The following is an 18,145-nucleotide window of genomic DNA, read 5'->3' on the forward strand; positions in this document are numbered from 1 at the left end:
CAAATAATACTGGAAAATCATGCAACTAGATGCTGGAAATCTGAATTGAAAAGAAAAACTGCTGATCACTCAGTAGGTCAGGTGGAAAAAGCGAGCTCATTGGAATGGGATTGGGATTAGGATTGGGATGCTACCAGGAAACCCTGCCTTTTGTGGCAGATGGAACAAAGATGCTCGACAAAGCAGTCCTCTCCCTGTGCCCCCCCCGCACAATTTATGTCATGCTTCACCAATGTAGAGGAGGCCACACATGGAGCACCAGATACAATAGATGGCTGCACAGACTTACAGGGCCTAAATCGTGATGAGGGAGAAGGTGTCAGGGGAGGTGTAGCCCTTGGTACACTTGAAGGGATAAATGCCAGAAGGGAAATCAGTGGGGAGGGTCAAGTGAATAAGGAGGCGACACTACACCTGTGATTGCATGAACATCAATTGCTCTAACTTCCGGTAATTTCTCCTCCCATATCCCTTTCTTTCTTTTTCCATTCCCTGTTCTGGTTCCCCTCTCACCCTTTCGCATCTCCTCACCTGCCCATCTCCTCCTTTCCCTTCTTGCATGGTCTACTGTCCTGTCCTATCAGATTGTTTTTTCTTCAGCCCTTTATCTCTTGCACCACAGATGCTGCTTGAGCTGTTCGAAATTTCTAACTCTTCCTCCTTTTTTTTAAAAGAAAGAACATAGCCCAGTTTAGAAAAAAAAACTGCTCTTAACACACAACACCAAATGATTAAAGGGGGAGTAAAATGAACAGAATATAGGGGAAAATAAGAGAAGCAGTTAACCATTTGACCTTTCACACTTGCTCTGCCATTAAATTTAATCATGGCCAATCCTCCATTTCGATAACATTTCTCTCCTGATACAATTTGTTCACTTCTAGATCTAGAAGTCACACTAGACAAATACACCAACTTGACTTCTTTCTACAGAGTTCCACAGGACCATCTGTTTCTGAGTAAAGACATCTCTGTTCACCTCAGTCCTCAATGTCTTACTGTGTATCATGAGACTGGGAACCCATGGGAAACAGCTTCCTTGCACCTAGACCGTTAAGCTTTTCTACCAGACTGCTCTTTATTTTAAACTCTTGTGATGGCAGATCTTGACAACCCAATCTCTCCCCACAGACAGACCCAGCGTCCATGGAATCGGTTTGATGAACCTTCATTATACTGCCTCTGCACCATTAGGGATGGAGAACAAAACTGCACAAAATACTCTGGGCCCTGTAAAGTAATGGGAAGGAACCTGGTTTGGTAATTCTTAGAGATTTGTTAGAAATGCTGCAAAGTAACTTAAAATGATAAATTCTAGAATGCCATGCCATACCTTTAGGGTTATTGTAACCTGAACACAATTGTGTCTCATTTAAACTAGATTATATGTACTTTTCAGCTGGAACAGCAAGAAGGAGCTGTGTCCTGGCTGACCTTTCACCTCCTTAATCAAGGGGCACTGAAGATATTTTCAAGGTGTTCCATAACTCTCAAAGATAGATACTGAACAGTCTGTCAGAGAATGTCCGCAACATCATAAAGGACAAACCACTCATTTTGTGAGAAAATAAATATTTCTACATTGTCATACATACAAGAAATATCAAGTTTCACACATGCTCAGCTACTGTACAAAGAAGCCCTCTGTAAATTTTTGCAATAGATTAATGAATACTGTCTGCCATTGATAAAACATTGTTTAGCACTCCAAATTGGAGATTTTTAAGAGACTATTAATAGCTCAGTGCTTTTCATGACATCATCTGCTTACTACATGTGTCTGCATATTTCACTGCATGTGAAACATTAGGGAAATCCTGTGTAATGTGATATGTTATAATACAAATTCATCTTATAACATCCTGGGTACTAAAAACAAATGAGTCAAATCAGTATGCTGACATTTAGAGTAATACAGACAATAAGTCACTTGACATTAAAGCCTGAAAAACTGCTTAGTACAATTAACATTTGTGACACTAAGGGACATCAGGGACAAATTTCCAGTATCTAGTTCTGTGGTTAACAGCTAAAACCAGGATGTTTCTGTCCAAGATGCCTCTTCCACATACACAATTTGTGGGCCTACTAACAATATCCCTAGCAAGCATGGCAATTACAACAAACAGAGCAAACTTATTCCCAAAAATATATGACACTGAATAATTAATGTAGTAACTTTGGAGTCTTATTGCTCCAGATTTCAAATATCAAAGTTTTAAAAAAAAGTTTAAAGTTATTTTCTGAAAACATTTTCTTCCACTGTGAAGTTTCTAGATTCCTAGAAGTTTTATTGTGCATAGTGCCTCAAATAAGCGAAAGGAATACCAACTATTTTCTCAATTAGTTTTTGAACAGAAAATAAATGAAATGAATGGGGGGGTGGGGGAGTTGGCTTACTTTGCATCACCTGATGGTGTAGGATTTCTAGGGCAATCCCTTTTACATTTAAGTTCCCCCCTTCCTCTTTATTTAACTCATTTTATGCTCATGATTTTATATGGAATGAAATATTCTGATTGTTTTATTTTGATTGAAGGATACAGTGTATTCTGATTAATTGGACCACCAGTTATTTGGGACAGCTGCTTATTTTGGACGCTATGCTGCTTAATCAGAACAGGAGACTGTTGCCCAGCAGTTTCTAACCAGCGTTAATAGCCCTAATGAAGAATCTCGACCTGAAATGTCGGTTGTTTATTCATTTCCATAGATCCTGCCTGACCTGCTGAGTTCCACCAGAATTTTGTGTGTGTTTCTCTTACTTGTGTCAGTTGCGTGCACTTGTGTGGCCGTTGAACACTACACCGTGTTTAGAGTTGCCCGTGTTCATGTTGTGTTATCTATTTGGGCTGATGGACACTGATTCAAAAATTGGTGATTTTTGATCATTTTGATTTTTATTTTGACTTTGAATGATTACGACACTAATTCATTCAGGAAGGCAGTCTATTATCTGTACCAGGTGTCTACGTTGATTTTGTTAATTTACAGTCAAGCAAAAGAACACGGCAGTGTGCATTGGATGAAGTCCTCCATTGATAACTACTAGGAACTAATACACAGTTTTATAGTACTGTACTAGTATCGTCAGTGTTCTAATATGGTCTGTATTTCATTTAAATACGTAATTTGTTAATCAGTTAAATGGTAATTTGTCTTTTTACACCTTTTTAAGTATTTCCATGAAACTTCAGCTAATTGGGACAGCTGCTTAATTGGGCCAAAATGTACTGGTTCCAATATATCCCAATTAACCAGAATTTACAGATTTCAGTCCACCTGGTTGCTTGTTTTGCGGAGAAGTGCAAAAGCTCCCCTCTAGAGGGCATTGTGCTGACACAACTCACCAGTTTACAGAACTCAAACTAAACCTTACCCCACGTATTGCTGACTGCATCTAGTTTTCTGCAGAATTACACAATTTCCCCTTGAGTGATTAAGTACAACCTTCTGAGCTAAGGATGGGAGATAGTTAACTGATACATGCAAAGAGCCCTGGGGAAAGGATCAATATTTGTCCAGGCCTGTAAGAGTATGTTCCAAGAAGGTCATGAAGAACATTTCAGTGTTTCTGAAAATGCATCCATATAAATCCTAGAAGTGTAGAATATTTTGTGAGTAAGTTGCACGTAGGTAACAGTATTCTGCAGAGATATTCTTTGGTTGTTGTACTGTTGAATGTGTTGAGAGTGGGGACAAGAAATAAAGGGTATGATAAATAGTACAATGAAACAATTAAAAATCTTACGCTGAGGTTTAAGATTGAATAACGTGTGCAGTACCTAGCTCTTCTTCCATAGTGGTGGTGCCTTGGTTGCTGGAACTGCTTACTCCAAGCACTCGATTGAATAGTATGGAAAATGCACTGCCCCAAACACCTATCAATGCAATAAAGGAAAATAAAATTGAAACAATAATGATTCCACTAAAAAAAAGTTAATACTACAATATGAATAGAAGCAAGATGGGAGAAATTCATCGTGGCTGAGTGAGAATATTGGCTACCAGTTGCATTTATGATTGACATCTGATTCCACTGAAGAGGATGGTGCATATAGCCAACAGCCTGTACGCTTGCTCTCACGCACAACCAGTGACCAAGAACAAATTTATCCACAACTTACGTGCCATATCAAAAACTGGATGAGACCATTTGACTGGATTACAACAAACTACATCATACTGATCTGTCTTCTACCCACTGTAAAATAGGGTCAACGAAACTACTCCGTTGGCACCCTGTCCCCCCGAACACAAATCTTATTGCAGCCCCATTGTTCTTCAATGAGGGTAATATTTCTGCTCCAGTAACCTCTTCCTAGCAACCGAGCCAGGGACAGGTCAGATATGCACACAAAGCACTAACTGGTGCGGCTCATGCTCCCATTTCTTTCTTTATTTTACAGCTGTCAAGCACAGCATTCCAAAAAGGTAGCTACTATGAAAATACTCAACATTTAACAGAACAGAAGAGGAAAGAGAGCAAAATGTACATCCGTACCTTTCAGCAGCATATAGCAAGGCAAAATGCAACATTAATAGCTCATTAAAATTGTGCTGCTCTCTGGATGTGGGAAAAGCTAAGGGTCATTGAAATTAAATGTGTTAGCTTCAAATTAAATTCAGTTTGTGAAGCAGTTCAGCTATTGTAGCTGGTTGGGTGTCCAGTACTCCAGTGGGAAGAAGACAAAGAAGTATGAAGTTAGTTTTACTAATTTGAATTCAGAATTTAGAAGTCTATTGATCTCAAGGCACATTTTTAAAAAACTCAGGAAAAATACATAATGCAGAGGAAATCCACATTCCCTACTTTCATTATTACGAAGTTAAAATTATCTGTTTTTTTTTCCTCTGAAGATTGTCCCATTCGTTTTAACAAAGACAGAATAAGAGTTCCAGTAATTTATTCTTGGAGGGATATAATTTCATTGCCAGATTAGCTGAATAGTCCCAACTCAGAGACAAATTATCTGTCCAGGAAGAGTTATAAAAAAAGATTTACAAGTGGCATCCTAAACATTTTCCCGATCTACACTCCATCTCCATTCTTGATATCCTTCTTCCAATTCCTGCAAATAATCCCATTGATACTAATGACAACACTGCTCGATCATCTTCTCTATTATCACCCCAAAAATCCAGTCAATAACAAGTCTCTTTAACCTGCGACAATTGAAAGCCTTAAAAATGAATTGCTGGAGAAAAATAGCTGGAACTTGTGGTAGGAGCTGATGATGCCTACTATGATCCATGCAAAACATATCTGGGGACAAATTCTACTCATTTATGATTAGACTCCCTATAAAGCTCTGGAGAAGTTGAGCCAAATGCAAGTTGATTAATTCAATAAGAGTTTTCTTTTAAGCAGGTTGACTTAATAGAAATGTTAAAATTATTATTTGATAATAAGCTATTGGCATTGTCCAGGACAACATTGACCAGAAAGCCCATTTTTCAAAGAAAAAAATCTATAAGAACAGAATTAAGCTATTCTCCCATCAAGTCTGCTCCACCATAATATAATGGCTGATTTTGTTTTCCCTTTCAACCCCATTTTTCAGCATTTTCTCCAATCTTTAACACCCTTACTAATCAAGAATCTATTGACCTCCACTTTAAATATGCACTATGACTTGGGCCCCACAGCCTTTTGTGACAGATTTACCATCCTCTGGCTAATAAAAAAAATCCTTCTATCTCTGTTCAAAAGCAATGTCCTTTTACTCTGAGGATAAGCTCTCTGGTTCTAGACCCGCTTAATACTGGAAATGTCCTCTCTGTATCCACTCTGTTCAGGACTTACAGCAGCTTTCAAAGAGATCCCCCTCATTATTCTAAGTTCCAGTGAGTACAGCTCAGAGCCATGAAAAGCTCCTCACATAGTAGCATGCAAAAGTTTGGGCACCTCTGGTCAAAACTTCTGTTACTGTGAATAGCTAAGTGAGTAAAAGATGAACTGATTTCCAAAAGGCATAAAGTTGAAGATGACACATTTCTTTAATATTTTAAGCAAGATTACTTTTTTATTACCATCTTTTACAGTTTCAAAATAACAAAAAAGGAAAAGGGCCTGAAGCAAAAGTTTGGGCACCCTGCATGTTCAGTACTTAGTAACACCCCCTTTGGCAAGTATCACAGCTTGTAATCGCTTTCTGTAGCCAGCTAAGAGTCTTTCAATTCTTGTTTAGGGGATTTTCGCCCATTCCTCCTTACAAAAGGCTTCTAGTTCTGTGAGATTCTTGGGCCGTCTTGTATGCACTGCTCTTTTGAGGTCTACCCAGATTTTTGATGATGTTTAGGTTGGGGGACTGTGAGGGCCAAGGCAAAACCTTTAGCTTGCGCCTCTTGAGGTAGTCCATTGTGAATTTTGAGGTGTGTTTAGGATCATTATCCTGTTGTAGAAGCCATCCTCTTTTCATCTTCAGCATTTTTTTTATATAGACGGTGTGAAGTTCGCTTCCAGAATTTGCTGGTATTTAATTGAATTCATTCTTCCCTCTACCAGTGAAATGTTCCCCGTGCCACTGGCTGCAACACAAGCCCAAAGCATGATCGATCCACCCCCGTGCTTAACAGTTGGAGAGGTGTTCTTTTCATGAAATTCTGCACCCTTTTTTCTCCAAACATACCTTTGCTCATTGCAAAAAGTTCTATTTTAACTTCATCAGTCCACGGGACTTGTTTCCAAAATGCAACAGGCTTGTTTAGATGTTCCTTTGCAAACTTCTGATGCTGAATTTTGTGGTAACGACGCAGGAAAGGTTTTCTTCTGATGACTCTTCCATGAAGGTCATATTTGTGCAGGTGTCGCTGTACAGTAGAACAGTGCACCACCACTCCAGAGTCTGCTAAATCTTCCTGAAGGACTTTTGCAGTCAAACAGGGGTTTTGATTTGCCTTTCTAGCAATCCTACGAGCAGTTCTCTCAGAAAGTTTTCTTGGCCTTCCAGACCTCAACTTGACCTCCAGTCTTCCTGTTAACTGCCATTTCTTCATTACATTATGAACTGAGGAAATGGCTACCTGAAAACGCTTTGCTATCTTCTTATAGCCTTCTCCTGCTTTGTGGGCATCGGTTATTTTAATTTTCAGAGCGCTGGGCAGCTGCTGATTGTTGGGACAAGGTTTGAGGAGTCAGGGTATTTATAAAGCTTTGAAATTTGCATCACCTGGCCTTTCCTAACGATGATTATGAATAAGCCATAGCCCTAACAAGCTAATTAAGGTCTGAGACCTTGGTAAAAGTTATCTGAGAGCTCAAATCGCTTGGGGTGCCCAAACTTTTGCATGGTGCTCCTTTCCTTTTTTAACACTCTAAAATTGTACAAAACAAAAATAATACACTAATCTTGCTTAAAATGTTGAAAAGAATGTTTCATCTTTAACTTCATGACTTTTGGAGATCAGTTCATCTTCTACTCACTTAACTATTCACAGTAACAGAAATTTTGACTGGGGTAGCCCAAACTTTTGCATGCCACTGTACATTAACCCTTTCATCTCTGGAATCATTCTCCAAGACCTTCTCTGGACCCTTTCCAATGGCAGCACATCCTTCCTCGGATATGTGGTGCAAAACTGCTCACAATACTGCAAATGTGTTCTGACCAATGCCTTATAAATCCTCTGCATTACATCCATGCTTTTATATTCTAGTACTCTTTAAACAAAAGCTACAATTGCATTTGCCTTCCTTACTACCGACTCAATGGCAAAATAACTTTTAAGAAATCCTACACTAGAGCTCCCAAGTCCCTTTGCACCTTTGATTTAATTCTGTCCCCATTTAGAAAGTAGTCCACGTCTTTATTCTTTCAACCAGTGTGCATGACCATGCATTCCCTATGTTGTATTCCATTTGTCACCTCTTTGGCCATTTTCCGAACCTGACCAAATCCTTATGAACACTGAATGCTTTCTCAACACTGCCAAACCCCTTGCCTATCTTTGCGTTATCTGTAAATTTGGCCACCAAGCTTGAATTACATCATCTGGATCATTAACATATAAAATAGAAAATGTATCACCATTTACGGCAAAACAGCTCTAGTCACCAGCAGCTAACCAGAAAAGACCCTCTTTATTCGCACTCTTTGTTGTCTGTCAGTCAGCTAATCTTCTGTCCATGCTATCACCTTTCCTGCAACATCATGGGCTCGTGTTTAACAGCCTTTTGTGCAAGACCTTAAAAATCCAAGTATACAATTACTGACTCTCCTTTATCTATCCTGCTTGTTACTTCCTCAAAGAATTCCAACAGATTTGTCAGGAAGGATTTCTCCTTCAGGAAACGATATTGGCTTCACCCTATTTTAATCATATGCTTCTAAGTATGGCAAAACCCCATCCTTAATATCGACTCTAAAATCTTACCAATCACTGAATACAGGCTAAACAGCCTGTAATTCAATGTCTTTTCCCTCTTTCCCTTCTTAAAGAGTGAAGTAACATTTGTAATTATCTAGTTCTCTGGAAACATTCCAGATTCAAGTGATTCTTGAATTATCAATACTAATGCCTTCAAATCTCCTCAACTACCTTTTTCAAAATCCATCTGGTCTAAGTGATTTATCTACCTTCACACCTATAAGCTTCCCAAGCACCTTCTGCTTAGTAATAGTGACTACACTGACTTCTGTTCCCCCACCTAACTCTCCCTAATTTCTGACATGTTGCTGGTGTCTTGCAGTGAGGACTGACACAATATACTTAACCAGTTTATCTGCCATTTCTTTGTTCCCCAGTCCTACCTCACCAGCATCACTGTCTAGCAGTCCAATGTCTACTCTTGCCCCTCTTTTACTCTTTAAATATCTCAAAAAAAAGTTTGAGATTCTCTTTTATATTACTGGCAAGCTTGCCCTTCTATTTCATCTTTTCACCCCTTATTGCTTTTTAGTTGCATTCTGTTGGTTTTTAAAAGCTTCCTGATCCTCCAGTTTCCCGCCAATTTTTGCAATATTGTATGGCCTATCTCTGCTTTTATGCTTTCTTTGACTTCCAATGCCAGCCACAGTTGCATCAAACTGCTTCTTACCCATTAGGAAATGAAGTGGGTTCTCTTCATATCTCTTTACCAATGTTCCCATGAAGAACTTGCTGCCAAATATGCTGGGGTGCATGAATGTTCCATACTTCGCCATTCCAATCTCATACGGACTGAATTCCACCCAGTCTATAAATTAATGAAACAAATTTAAGGAAGGAAGGGAGAGTCATTGTGAAAGACATCATTAATTCAATCTACTACATAAACACCAAGTACTCCTTTTAGTGTTAGTCAGTATGTCCCTAAATCTCTCCATTTAGTATAGGAATATATATTTGACCTAATAGTTTATTTTTGTAGTCACATGGGTTCAAAACAGGGTCACATATGAAATTGAAAACTTTAGTTTGCACATGAATATATAATCTTGCATTTTGGTTTTAGAACACTGGCAGGATTTTCAGAGAATTTGAAAAATTTGAAGAATTTCACCTTTGAGAATTCTTCATTGTGATTGGTTACTCAGGCAGATTGATGTCTTAACAGCTTCAGGGTGTCATGATGCTCACTGAACTGATGTCCGACAGCCACTGAAGAGAGAAGTTATTGCCACAGTGATCATTAGATCTTCAAGGGCAGCTTTCTTTGAGGTCAACATCAAGCATAAATACTGTAATGCCATCTCAAAATCAAGACCAAACAGGTGAGACAGCCACAATTCCTTGCTTCCACAATTTTGATATACTCTAATGGGAAAGAGGTATATTGGCAGATCTGGACATTGGCAGAACGAATGTGCGAGTGGGCAGGTATGAAGATATGAAACCTGCTGCATGCCCAAGGAGGAAATTCATGACATATAGTGCAGAATGTGGTGGGTTTAGTTTGTCATTTTGAGGATAACATTCATGGTTCTCAGCACTTCACCATAGACTTAACTCTATTACTTGTCAAAATTGATTTTTACAAATTATGAAAATAGAAGTAATAAGAGATATAATAATCAAATAAAGCTCATAATTTAAGAAAATAGGAATGTAACACACACACACACACACACACCAACTGAAAAGCCTGAAGGTTAGCTGTGAATTATAAAGTAGCATCTTGGTTATACAAACTCACGTATACCAACTGATGTATAATTACCCAATTAAGTGGACCTACCTGCAAACATGAGTTCAGAGACATCGGGCTTTACATGTAAACAGGTAAATAAGGGCATTGGGCACTGCCCTTTGTGGATCTTGTTTTTCAGCTCACTCATTCTATAGTTCATTCTCTGCAATATAACAGGAAACAGAATAGAGTTTGAGATTTCTAAAACAATCAAAATACATTACTGAAGTGGAAATGGTACAGCAATTTCAAAATCACATTCTCCTTTTCCAACTTAAACAATAATCCATTAATTTTGCAGTTTCATTGATTATTTTTTCTCTAGTTTATCTACCTTCCAAATGTCTACATATTCCCCCTTACTTCCAATCACAAGCTGAGGATTTTGCTGACTGTTCACCCTTCAGTAGCCAGACACAGTGTGCCCATTGCCTCCATAACTTTTGCCCTACTGCTGAAGATCATTTAGGAAGGGCAAGATACAAACAACACCTGTCAGAAAATAATGGATGTTTCAGTGCCACAGACAGTGAACACAGATACAAAATAATATCCGATATCTATGATTATTAGACTTCCTACCATCATAATGAATAACAGGCAGAGTATGATGCTAAGTGTCACAGATGGAACTGTTACTCAGCAAGTGACCTCAGAAGGAAAATGACAATGGGTTAAATGATGTTAGGTTCACTTAAACACTATGGCTTGACTACAGATAGTAGACTCATAACAATGTCTTAAAGTGGAATAGACTATTGTGCTTCATTTGTACACTTTGGGATAAATATTTCAATTCAACTAAAGTAAAAGATACAAAGAAATAAGTTTGAAGCTCTCAGATATGTGTGTTATATGGGGACCAAAATTTTTGCTTTTCTATTGCTGAATCACCCTATTTGGATTTAGAGGTAATGTTTCACCTGGACTTCTCCAGCCACATAGCTTTCAACAAAGGACAAGTAACTTAGTAAGAAATGTAAATTCAAAATGATTGCGTTCCCTAGGGATTTGTGATCAAGGTTAGAAGAGCTAATGCAGCCATGAACCACAGCAAGGAATGTCACAAATCCAGATCAACTAACAAAAAACAACTACAGGTGATATTTTCTTACCCAATTATCCAGCCAAGTTAAAACACCTTTCATATCAAAGATAATTTTAAAAACACATACATAATAGCTACTTTTAATTGGCTATGCTTGCTTTATGAGATAAAAAGCCACATGGTAATATATGTCAATTACACCAAGATAGACAACATTGTAGATGGCAGCACAATGAGATATGTAGCTTAATAGAGGGACATTTCCATCTGTGACATTCAGCACTGTGTCCCAGCAATTATTCTTTGTTCATTTTAAAGGTAAGGGCAGATCTATGGTCAATGGATATCAATAAGTAGTAAATGTGAACGTGACCCTACTAAAACTGCAATACTGCAAAAACCACAGATTAAAATACCAGGCCTCTACTATGATGATCAGCATCATCCAACCCACGCCTGAGGACTCTGACTTCACTGTTAATCACACACCCTGGAATCTCTGGCCTTTACAGCAACTCCATTCCCCTGTGGCCTTGTTCTCCCCTCCCAGATTCACCTGTATCTGCAGCAGATCGTACAGACCAGACTGGAACTCAAGCACCTAACTGCTGCACACCAAGAGATAGGCATACTATATTTTCTAAGATGAAAACTCTTCAAAGACATAACCTAACGGTATAATTTTAACATTAAAAATAAAGAGTAAATATGTTTATATAGCTTAAGCGGTTTTCCTAAGAAATCACCAACACAAACAGAAGTAAATATTTTTCCACAATTTTAGTGTCTTGCAGACTAATCAGCCAGCTTTTTTATGTTTATCCCTCTAGTTTAATTAGGTATTTAGTTTTGTGATCCCGTGGTTACAGTATGTAAGCTGGTCTTGCTATGGTTCTATTCTGCAAAATACTTAAGTTATATTTTAATTGATCTCTCATGCACAAACACCACACCCACTTCACATCAGCCATAACCCTGACACTTTCTCAGTTTTACCACAGTTCTGGAAAGAGGTGAAGCAAGAGGATGAGCTGTGCATTCATTTCTATTTAAGGGGGTGGGGGTGTCTGTGTTGATATACTGCATATATTCACACCCAGGGGGTGGTGTGGCCCTGGGTATAAGAAATAATATTAAATCATTAGAAAGGGATGACATAGGATCAGAAGGTGTAGAGTCTCTATGGGTTGAGTTAAGAAATGGCAAGGGTAAAAGGACCCTAATGGCAGTTGTATACAGGCCTCCAAACAGCAGCCAGGATGTGGATTACAAATTACAATAGGAGATAGAAAAGGCATGTCAGAAAGGCAATGTCATGATAATCGTTGTGGATTTTAACATGAAAGTGGATTGAGAAAACCAGGCCAGCACTGGACCTCAAGAGAGAGAGTTTGTAGAAGATGTAAGGAGTGGCTTTTTAGAACAGCTTGTTGTTGAGCCCACTAGAGGATTGGCTGCACTGGATTGAGTGTTGTGCAATGTTCTGGAGGTGATAGAGAGCTGCTCACGGTTAAGGAATACTTGGGAAACAGTGATCACAATAAGATCAAGTTCACTTCGAAACTTGAGAAGGAGAAACTAAAATCCAATGTGCCGGTATTACAATGGAATAAAGGAAATTACAATGGCATGATAAGGGAACTGGTCAAAGTTGACTGGAAAGGGACACTAGCAGGAAGGACAGCAGAACAGCAATGGCTGGAGTTTCTGCGAAAAATGAGGGAAGTGCAAGACAGATATATTCCAAATATGAAGAAATTTTCGAATGGAAGAAGGACACTACTGTGGCTGACAAGTAAAGTCAGAGCCAAAGTAAAAACTAAAGAGAGGGGATACAAGGAAGACAAAGCTAGTGGGAAGATAGAGGATTGGGAAGCTTTTAAAAACTTGCAGAAGGAAACTAAGAAGGTCATTAGGAAGGAAAAGATGAATTATGAAAGGAAGCTGGCGACTAATATCAAAGAAAGTACTAAAAGCTTCTTTAAGTATACAAAGGGTAGAAGAGAGTTGAGTGTAGATATAGGATCAATAGAAAACAACGTTGGAGACATTGTAATAAGAGATGTAGAGATGATAGAGGAACTGAATGCACATTTTGTATCAGTCTTCATAGTGGAAGACACCTGCAGTATACAGGATATTCAAGAGTGTCCCGAAAGAGAAGTATGTGCAATGAAAATTACGACTGAGAAGGTACTCAGGAAGCTTAATGGTCTGAGGGTGAGTAAATCTCCTGACCAGATGGAATGCACCCTCGAGTTCTGTAGGAAGTAGCTGGAGAGAATGCGGAGGCATTAACAATGATCTTTCAAGAATTGATAGATTCTGGCATTGTACTGGGATGACTGGAAAATTGCAAATATTACTCTGCTATTTAAGAAGAGTGGGAGCCTGACATCAGTGGTTGGGAAATTGTTGGAACCGATTGTTAGGGATGATATTAGAGAGTACCTGGAAGTACATGACAAGATAGGCCAAAGCCAGCATAGCATGGTTTCCTGAAAGGAAACTCCTGCCTGACAAACCTACTATAATTTTTTTAGGAAATTACAAGCAGGGTAGACAAAGGAGATGCAGTAGACGTGGCGTACTTGGATTTTAAGAAGGGCTTTGACAAGGTACCGCACATGAGGCTGCTTAGCAAGATAAGAACCCATGGAATTACAGGGCAGTTACTGGCATGGGTGGAGCATTGGCTGATCGGCAGAAAACAGAGTGGGAATAAAGGGATCCTATACTGGCTGGCTGCCGGTTACCAGTGGAGTTCCACAGGAGTCAGTGTTTGGACCGCTGCATTTTACGATATATGTCAATGATTTGGACTATGGGATTAATGGAGTTGTGGCTGAATTTGCCGAAGATACAAAGGTAGGTGGAGGAGCAGGTAGTGTCGAAGAAACAGACAGCCCACGGAGAGACTTAGATAGTTTAGGGGAATGAGCAAACAAGTGACAAATGAAACACAATGTTGGAAGGTGTATTGTCATGCACTTTGATGAAAGAAATAAATGGGCAGACTATTATTGAGATGGGGAGAGAATTCAAAATTTGGGAGTCCTTGTGCAGGATACCCTAAAGGTTAACCTCCAGGTTGAGTCAGTGGTGAAGAAGGTGAATGGAATGTTGGCATTCATTTCTAGAGGTATAGAATGTAAGTGCAGGGATGTGATGTTGAGGCTCTATAAGGGTGCTCGTAAGACCACACTTGGGAGTATTGTGTGCAGTTTTGTCTCCTTATTTTAGAAAGGACATACTGACATTGGAGAGAGTTCAGAGAAGATTCACGAGAATGATTCCAGGGATGAAAGGGTTACCATATGAGGAACATCTGGCAGCTCTTGGGCTGTATTCCCTGGAGTTCAGGAGAATGAGGAGAGATCTCATAGAAACCCTTCGTAAGTTAAAAGGCCTGAACAGATTAGATATGGCAAAGTTATTTCCCATGGTAGAGGAGTCTAGAACAAGAGCACACGACTTCAGGATTGAAGGACGTCCATTTAGAACAGAGGTATGGAGAAATTACTTTAGTCAGAGGGTGGAATTTGTTGCCACGAGTGGCTGTCATTGGGTGTATTTAAGGCAGAGATAGATAGGTTCTTGATTAGCCAGGGCATCAAAGGGAATGGGGAGAAGGCAGGGGAGTGGGGATGACTTGAAGAATTGGATCAGTCCATGATTGAATGGCAGAGCAGACTCGATGGGCCAAATGGCCTACTTCTGCTTCTAATTTTTTGAGGATGTAACTAGTAGAGTGGATAGGGGAGAAGCAGTGGATGTGGTATATTTGGATTTTCAAAAGGCTTTTGACAAGGTCCCACACAGGAGATTAGTGTGCAAACTAAAAGCACACAGTATTGGGGGTAAGGTATTGGTGTGGGTGGAGAATTGGTTAGCAGACAGGAAGCAAAGAGTGGGAATAAACGGGACCTTTTCAGAATGGCAGGTGGTGACTGGTGGGGTACCGCAAGGCTCAGTGCTGGGACCCCAGTTGTTTACAATATATATTAATGACTTGGATGAGGGAATTAAATGCAGCATCTCCAAGTTTGCGGATGACACGAAGCTGGGTGGCAGTGTCAGCTGTGAGGAGGATGCTAAGAGGATGCAGGGTGACTTGGATAGGTTGGGTGAGTGGGCAAACTCATGGCAGATGCAATTTAATGTGGATAAATGTGAAGTTATCCACTTTGGTGGCAAAAATAGGAAAACAGATTATTATCTGAATGGTGGCCGATGAGGAAAAGGGGAGGTGCAACGAGACCTGGGTGTCCTTATACACCAGTCATTGAAAGTGGGCATGCAGGTACAGCAGGCGGTGAAAAAGGCGAATGGTATGCTGGCATTTATAGCGAGAGGATTCGAGTGCAGGAGCAGGGAGGTACTACTGCAGTTGTACAAGGCCTTGGTGAGACCACACCTGGAGTATTGTGTGCAGTTTTGGTCCCCTAATCTGAGGAAAGACATCTTTGCCATAGAGGGAGTACAAAGAAGGTTCACCAGATTGATTCCTGGGATGGCAGGTCTTTCATATGAAGAAAGACTGGATGTACTGAGCTTGTACTCGTTGGAATTTAGAAGATTGAGGGGGGATCTGATTGAAACGTATAAGATCCTAAAGGGATTGGACAGGCTAGATGCGGGAAGATTGTTCCCGATGTTGGGGAGGTCCAGAACGAGGGGTCACAGTTTGAGGATAGAGGGGAAGCCTTTTAGGACTGAGATTAGGAAAAACTTCTTCACACAGAGAGTGGTGAATCTGTGGAATTCTCTGCCACAGCAAACTGTTGAGGCTAGTTCATTGGCTATGTTTAAGAGGGAGTTAGATATGGCCCTTGTGGCTACAGGGGTCAGGGGGTATGGAGGGAAGGCTGGGTTCTGAGTTGGATGATCAGCCATGATCATAATAAATGGCGGTGCAGGCTCAAAGGGCCGAATGGCCTACTCCTGCACCTATTTTCTATGTTTCTATGTTTCTATAATCTAACAATTCAAATTTACGGGAAAGCAAGAGGCTGCAGTGACTCATCTTAGTACATCAATGGGCACATCCCAGCCCACATTTAGAACATTTACACAAGGCACTGCCACAAATAGATAGGATCTGTCATCAATGTGTCACCACCCACAGCTCCAATCTAATTAAATTTGCCAATGACACTACATTGATTGGCCTAATCTCAAACAATAACGAGGTGGCCTGCAGGGAAGAAGTCATCTCTCTGTCACAGTGGTATCAAGAAGACAATCTCTCCCTCAACGTCGCAAAAACAAAGGAGCTGGTTGTGGACTACAGGAGGAATGGAGACAGGCTAACCCCTATTGCCATCAATGGATCCAGGGTTAAGAGGGAGAACAGCTTTAACTTCCTCGGCATCCATATCACCGAGGATCTCACGTGGTCTGTACACACCAGCTGTGTGGTGTAAAAGGCACAACACCGCCTCTTTCACCTCAGACCGTTGAAGAAGTTTGGTATGGGTCCCCAAATCCTAAGAACTTTCTATAGGGGCACAACTGAGAATATCCTGATTGGCTGCATCACTGCCTGGTATGGGAACTTTACTTCCCTCAATCGCAGGACTCTGCAGAGAGTGGTGCGGACAGCCCAGCGCATCTGTAGTTGTGAACTTCCCATGATTCAGAACATTTACAAAGACAGGTGTGAAAAAAGGACCCAAAGGATCATTGGGGATCTGAGTCACCCCAACCACAATCTATTCCAGCAGCTACCATCTGGGAAACGGTACCACAGCATAAAAGCCAGGACCAAAAGGCTCCGGGACAGCATCTTCCACCAGGCCATCAGACTGATTAACTCACACTGATTTGAGTGTATTTCTATGTTACATTGACTGTTCTATTTATTACAAATGACTATGATTGCACATTTAGACGGAGATGTAACGTAAAGATTTTTACTCCTCATGTATTTGAAGGATGCAAGAAATAAAGTCAATTCAATTCAATGATTCCACCAGCTGGGCCACACCTTCTTGCTACTACTAACTGGCAGGAATTACAGAAGCCTGAAGTCCAATGCCACCAGGTTCAGAAACAGCTACTTTCTCACACACATTGGGTTCTTGAACCAACCTGCACAATCCTAATTCTACCTCAGCACTGGAACACTATTGACCTCCTGCTCTACCATGGACTTCTCTCTGATTTTTTAAAGCACTTGTTTTGCAGTCTTGTCTTCACTGTTGTATATAATTTATGCATAGCTTATGCTCTGTGTGTTGTCTGAATCTACATGCCGAAAGCAAGTTTCTCACTGTACCTGTACTTCACCAGATTAGTACATAACGCCAATAAATTTCACTTGACTAATAAATGACTACTAACTTAAATGCAGCCAGTGACCTCTTTTAAATCAGAAACACAAAAGACTCTGCAGATACTGGAAATCCAGAGCAACACACAAAAAAAGCTGGAGGAACTCAGCAGGTTGGGTAACATCTATGGAAATGAAAAAACAGTCAGCATTTTGGACCCAGATGCATCTCCAGCCCAGGAAGAATGGGGCAAAATGCTAGATTAAAAAGATGGGGGGGAGGGGAAGGAGGACCAACTAGAAGGTGATAAGTGAAACCAGGTGGGTGGGTTGGAGAAGAAGGAATCTGATAGGAGAGGAGAGTGGATCATGGAGAAAGGGAAATAGGAGGACACCAGGGTAGGTAGAAGGCAGGTGAGGTGAAGAGGTAAGAAGCCAGGGTGAGGAATAGAAGATAGAAGGGGGAGGGGAAAAAATTACCCAAAGGAGAAATTGACATTCATGCCATCAGGTTGGAGGTTACCTAGTCGGAATACGAGGTGTTGCTCCTCCACCTGAGAGTGGCTCCATCGTGGTAAAAGAAGAGGCCATCAACCAACATGTCAGTACTGGAATGGGGACAAGAATTAAAATGGATGGCCACCGGGAAATTCTGCTTTTGGTGGATGGAACAAAGGTGGGCAGTAAAGCAGCTCCCCAATGTACAATGTAG

General features: G+C 40.3%; 1 protein-coding gene across 2 annotated transcripts in view; it reads right to left on the minus strand.

Annotated features, from left to right (window-relative positions):
* LOC134354795 (cytosolic phospholipase A2-like) overlaps window positions 1-18,145 on the minus strand; it is a 176,351-nt gene that overhangs the window by 50,640 nt on the left and 107,566 nt on the right. For both annotated transcript variants that reach the window (XM_063064061.1, XM_063064062.1), the window contains exons 10-12: window positions 10,160-10,274; window positions 9,041-9,178; window positions 3,786-3,881 (exon numbers count right to left, since the gene is read on the minus strand). In XM_063064061.1, the coding sequence (XP_062920131.1) occupies window positions 3,786-3,881; window positions 9,041-9,178; window positions 10,160-10,274 (349 nt within the window). The remainder of the gene's footprint in view (window positions 1-3,785; window positions 3,882-9,040; window positions 9,179-10,159; window positions 10,275-18,145) is intronic.

This window comes from Mobula hypostoma, chromosome 12 (genome assembly GCF_963921235.1).
Source record: "Mobula hypostoma chromosome 12, sMobHyp1.1, whole genome shotgun sequence".
NCBI lineage: Eukaryota > Metazoa > Chordata > Chondrichthyes > Myliobatiformes > Myliobatidae > Mobula > Mobula hypostoma.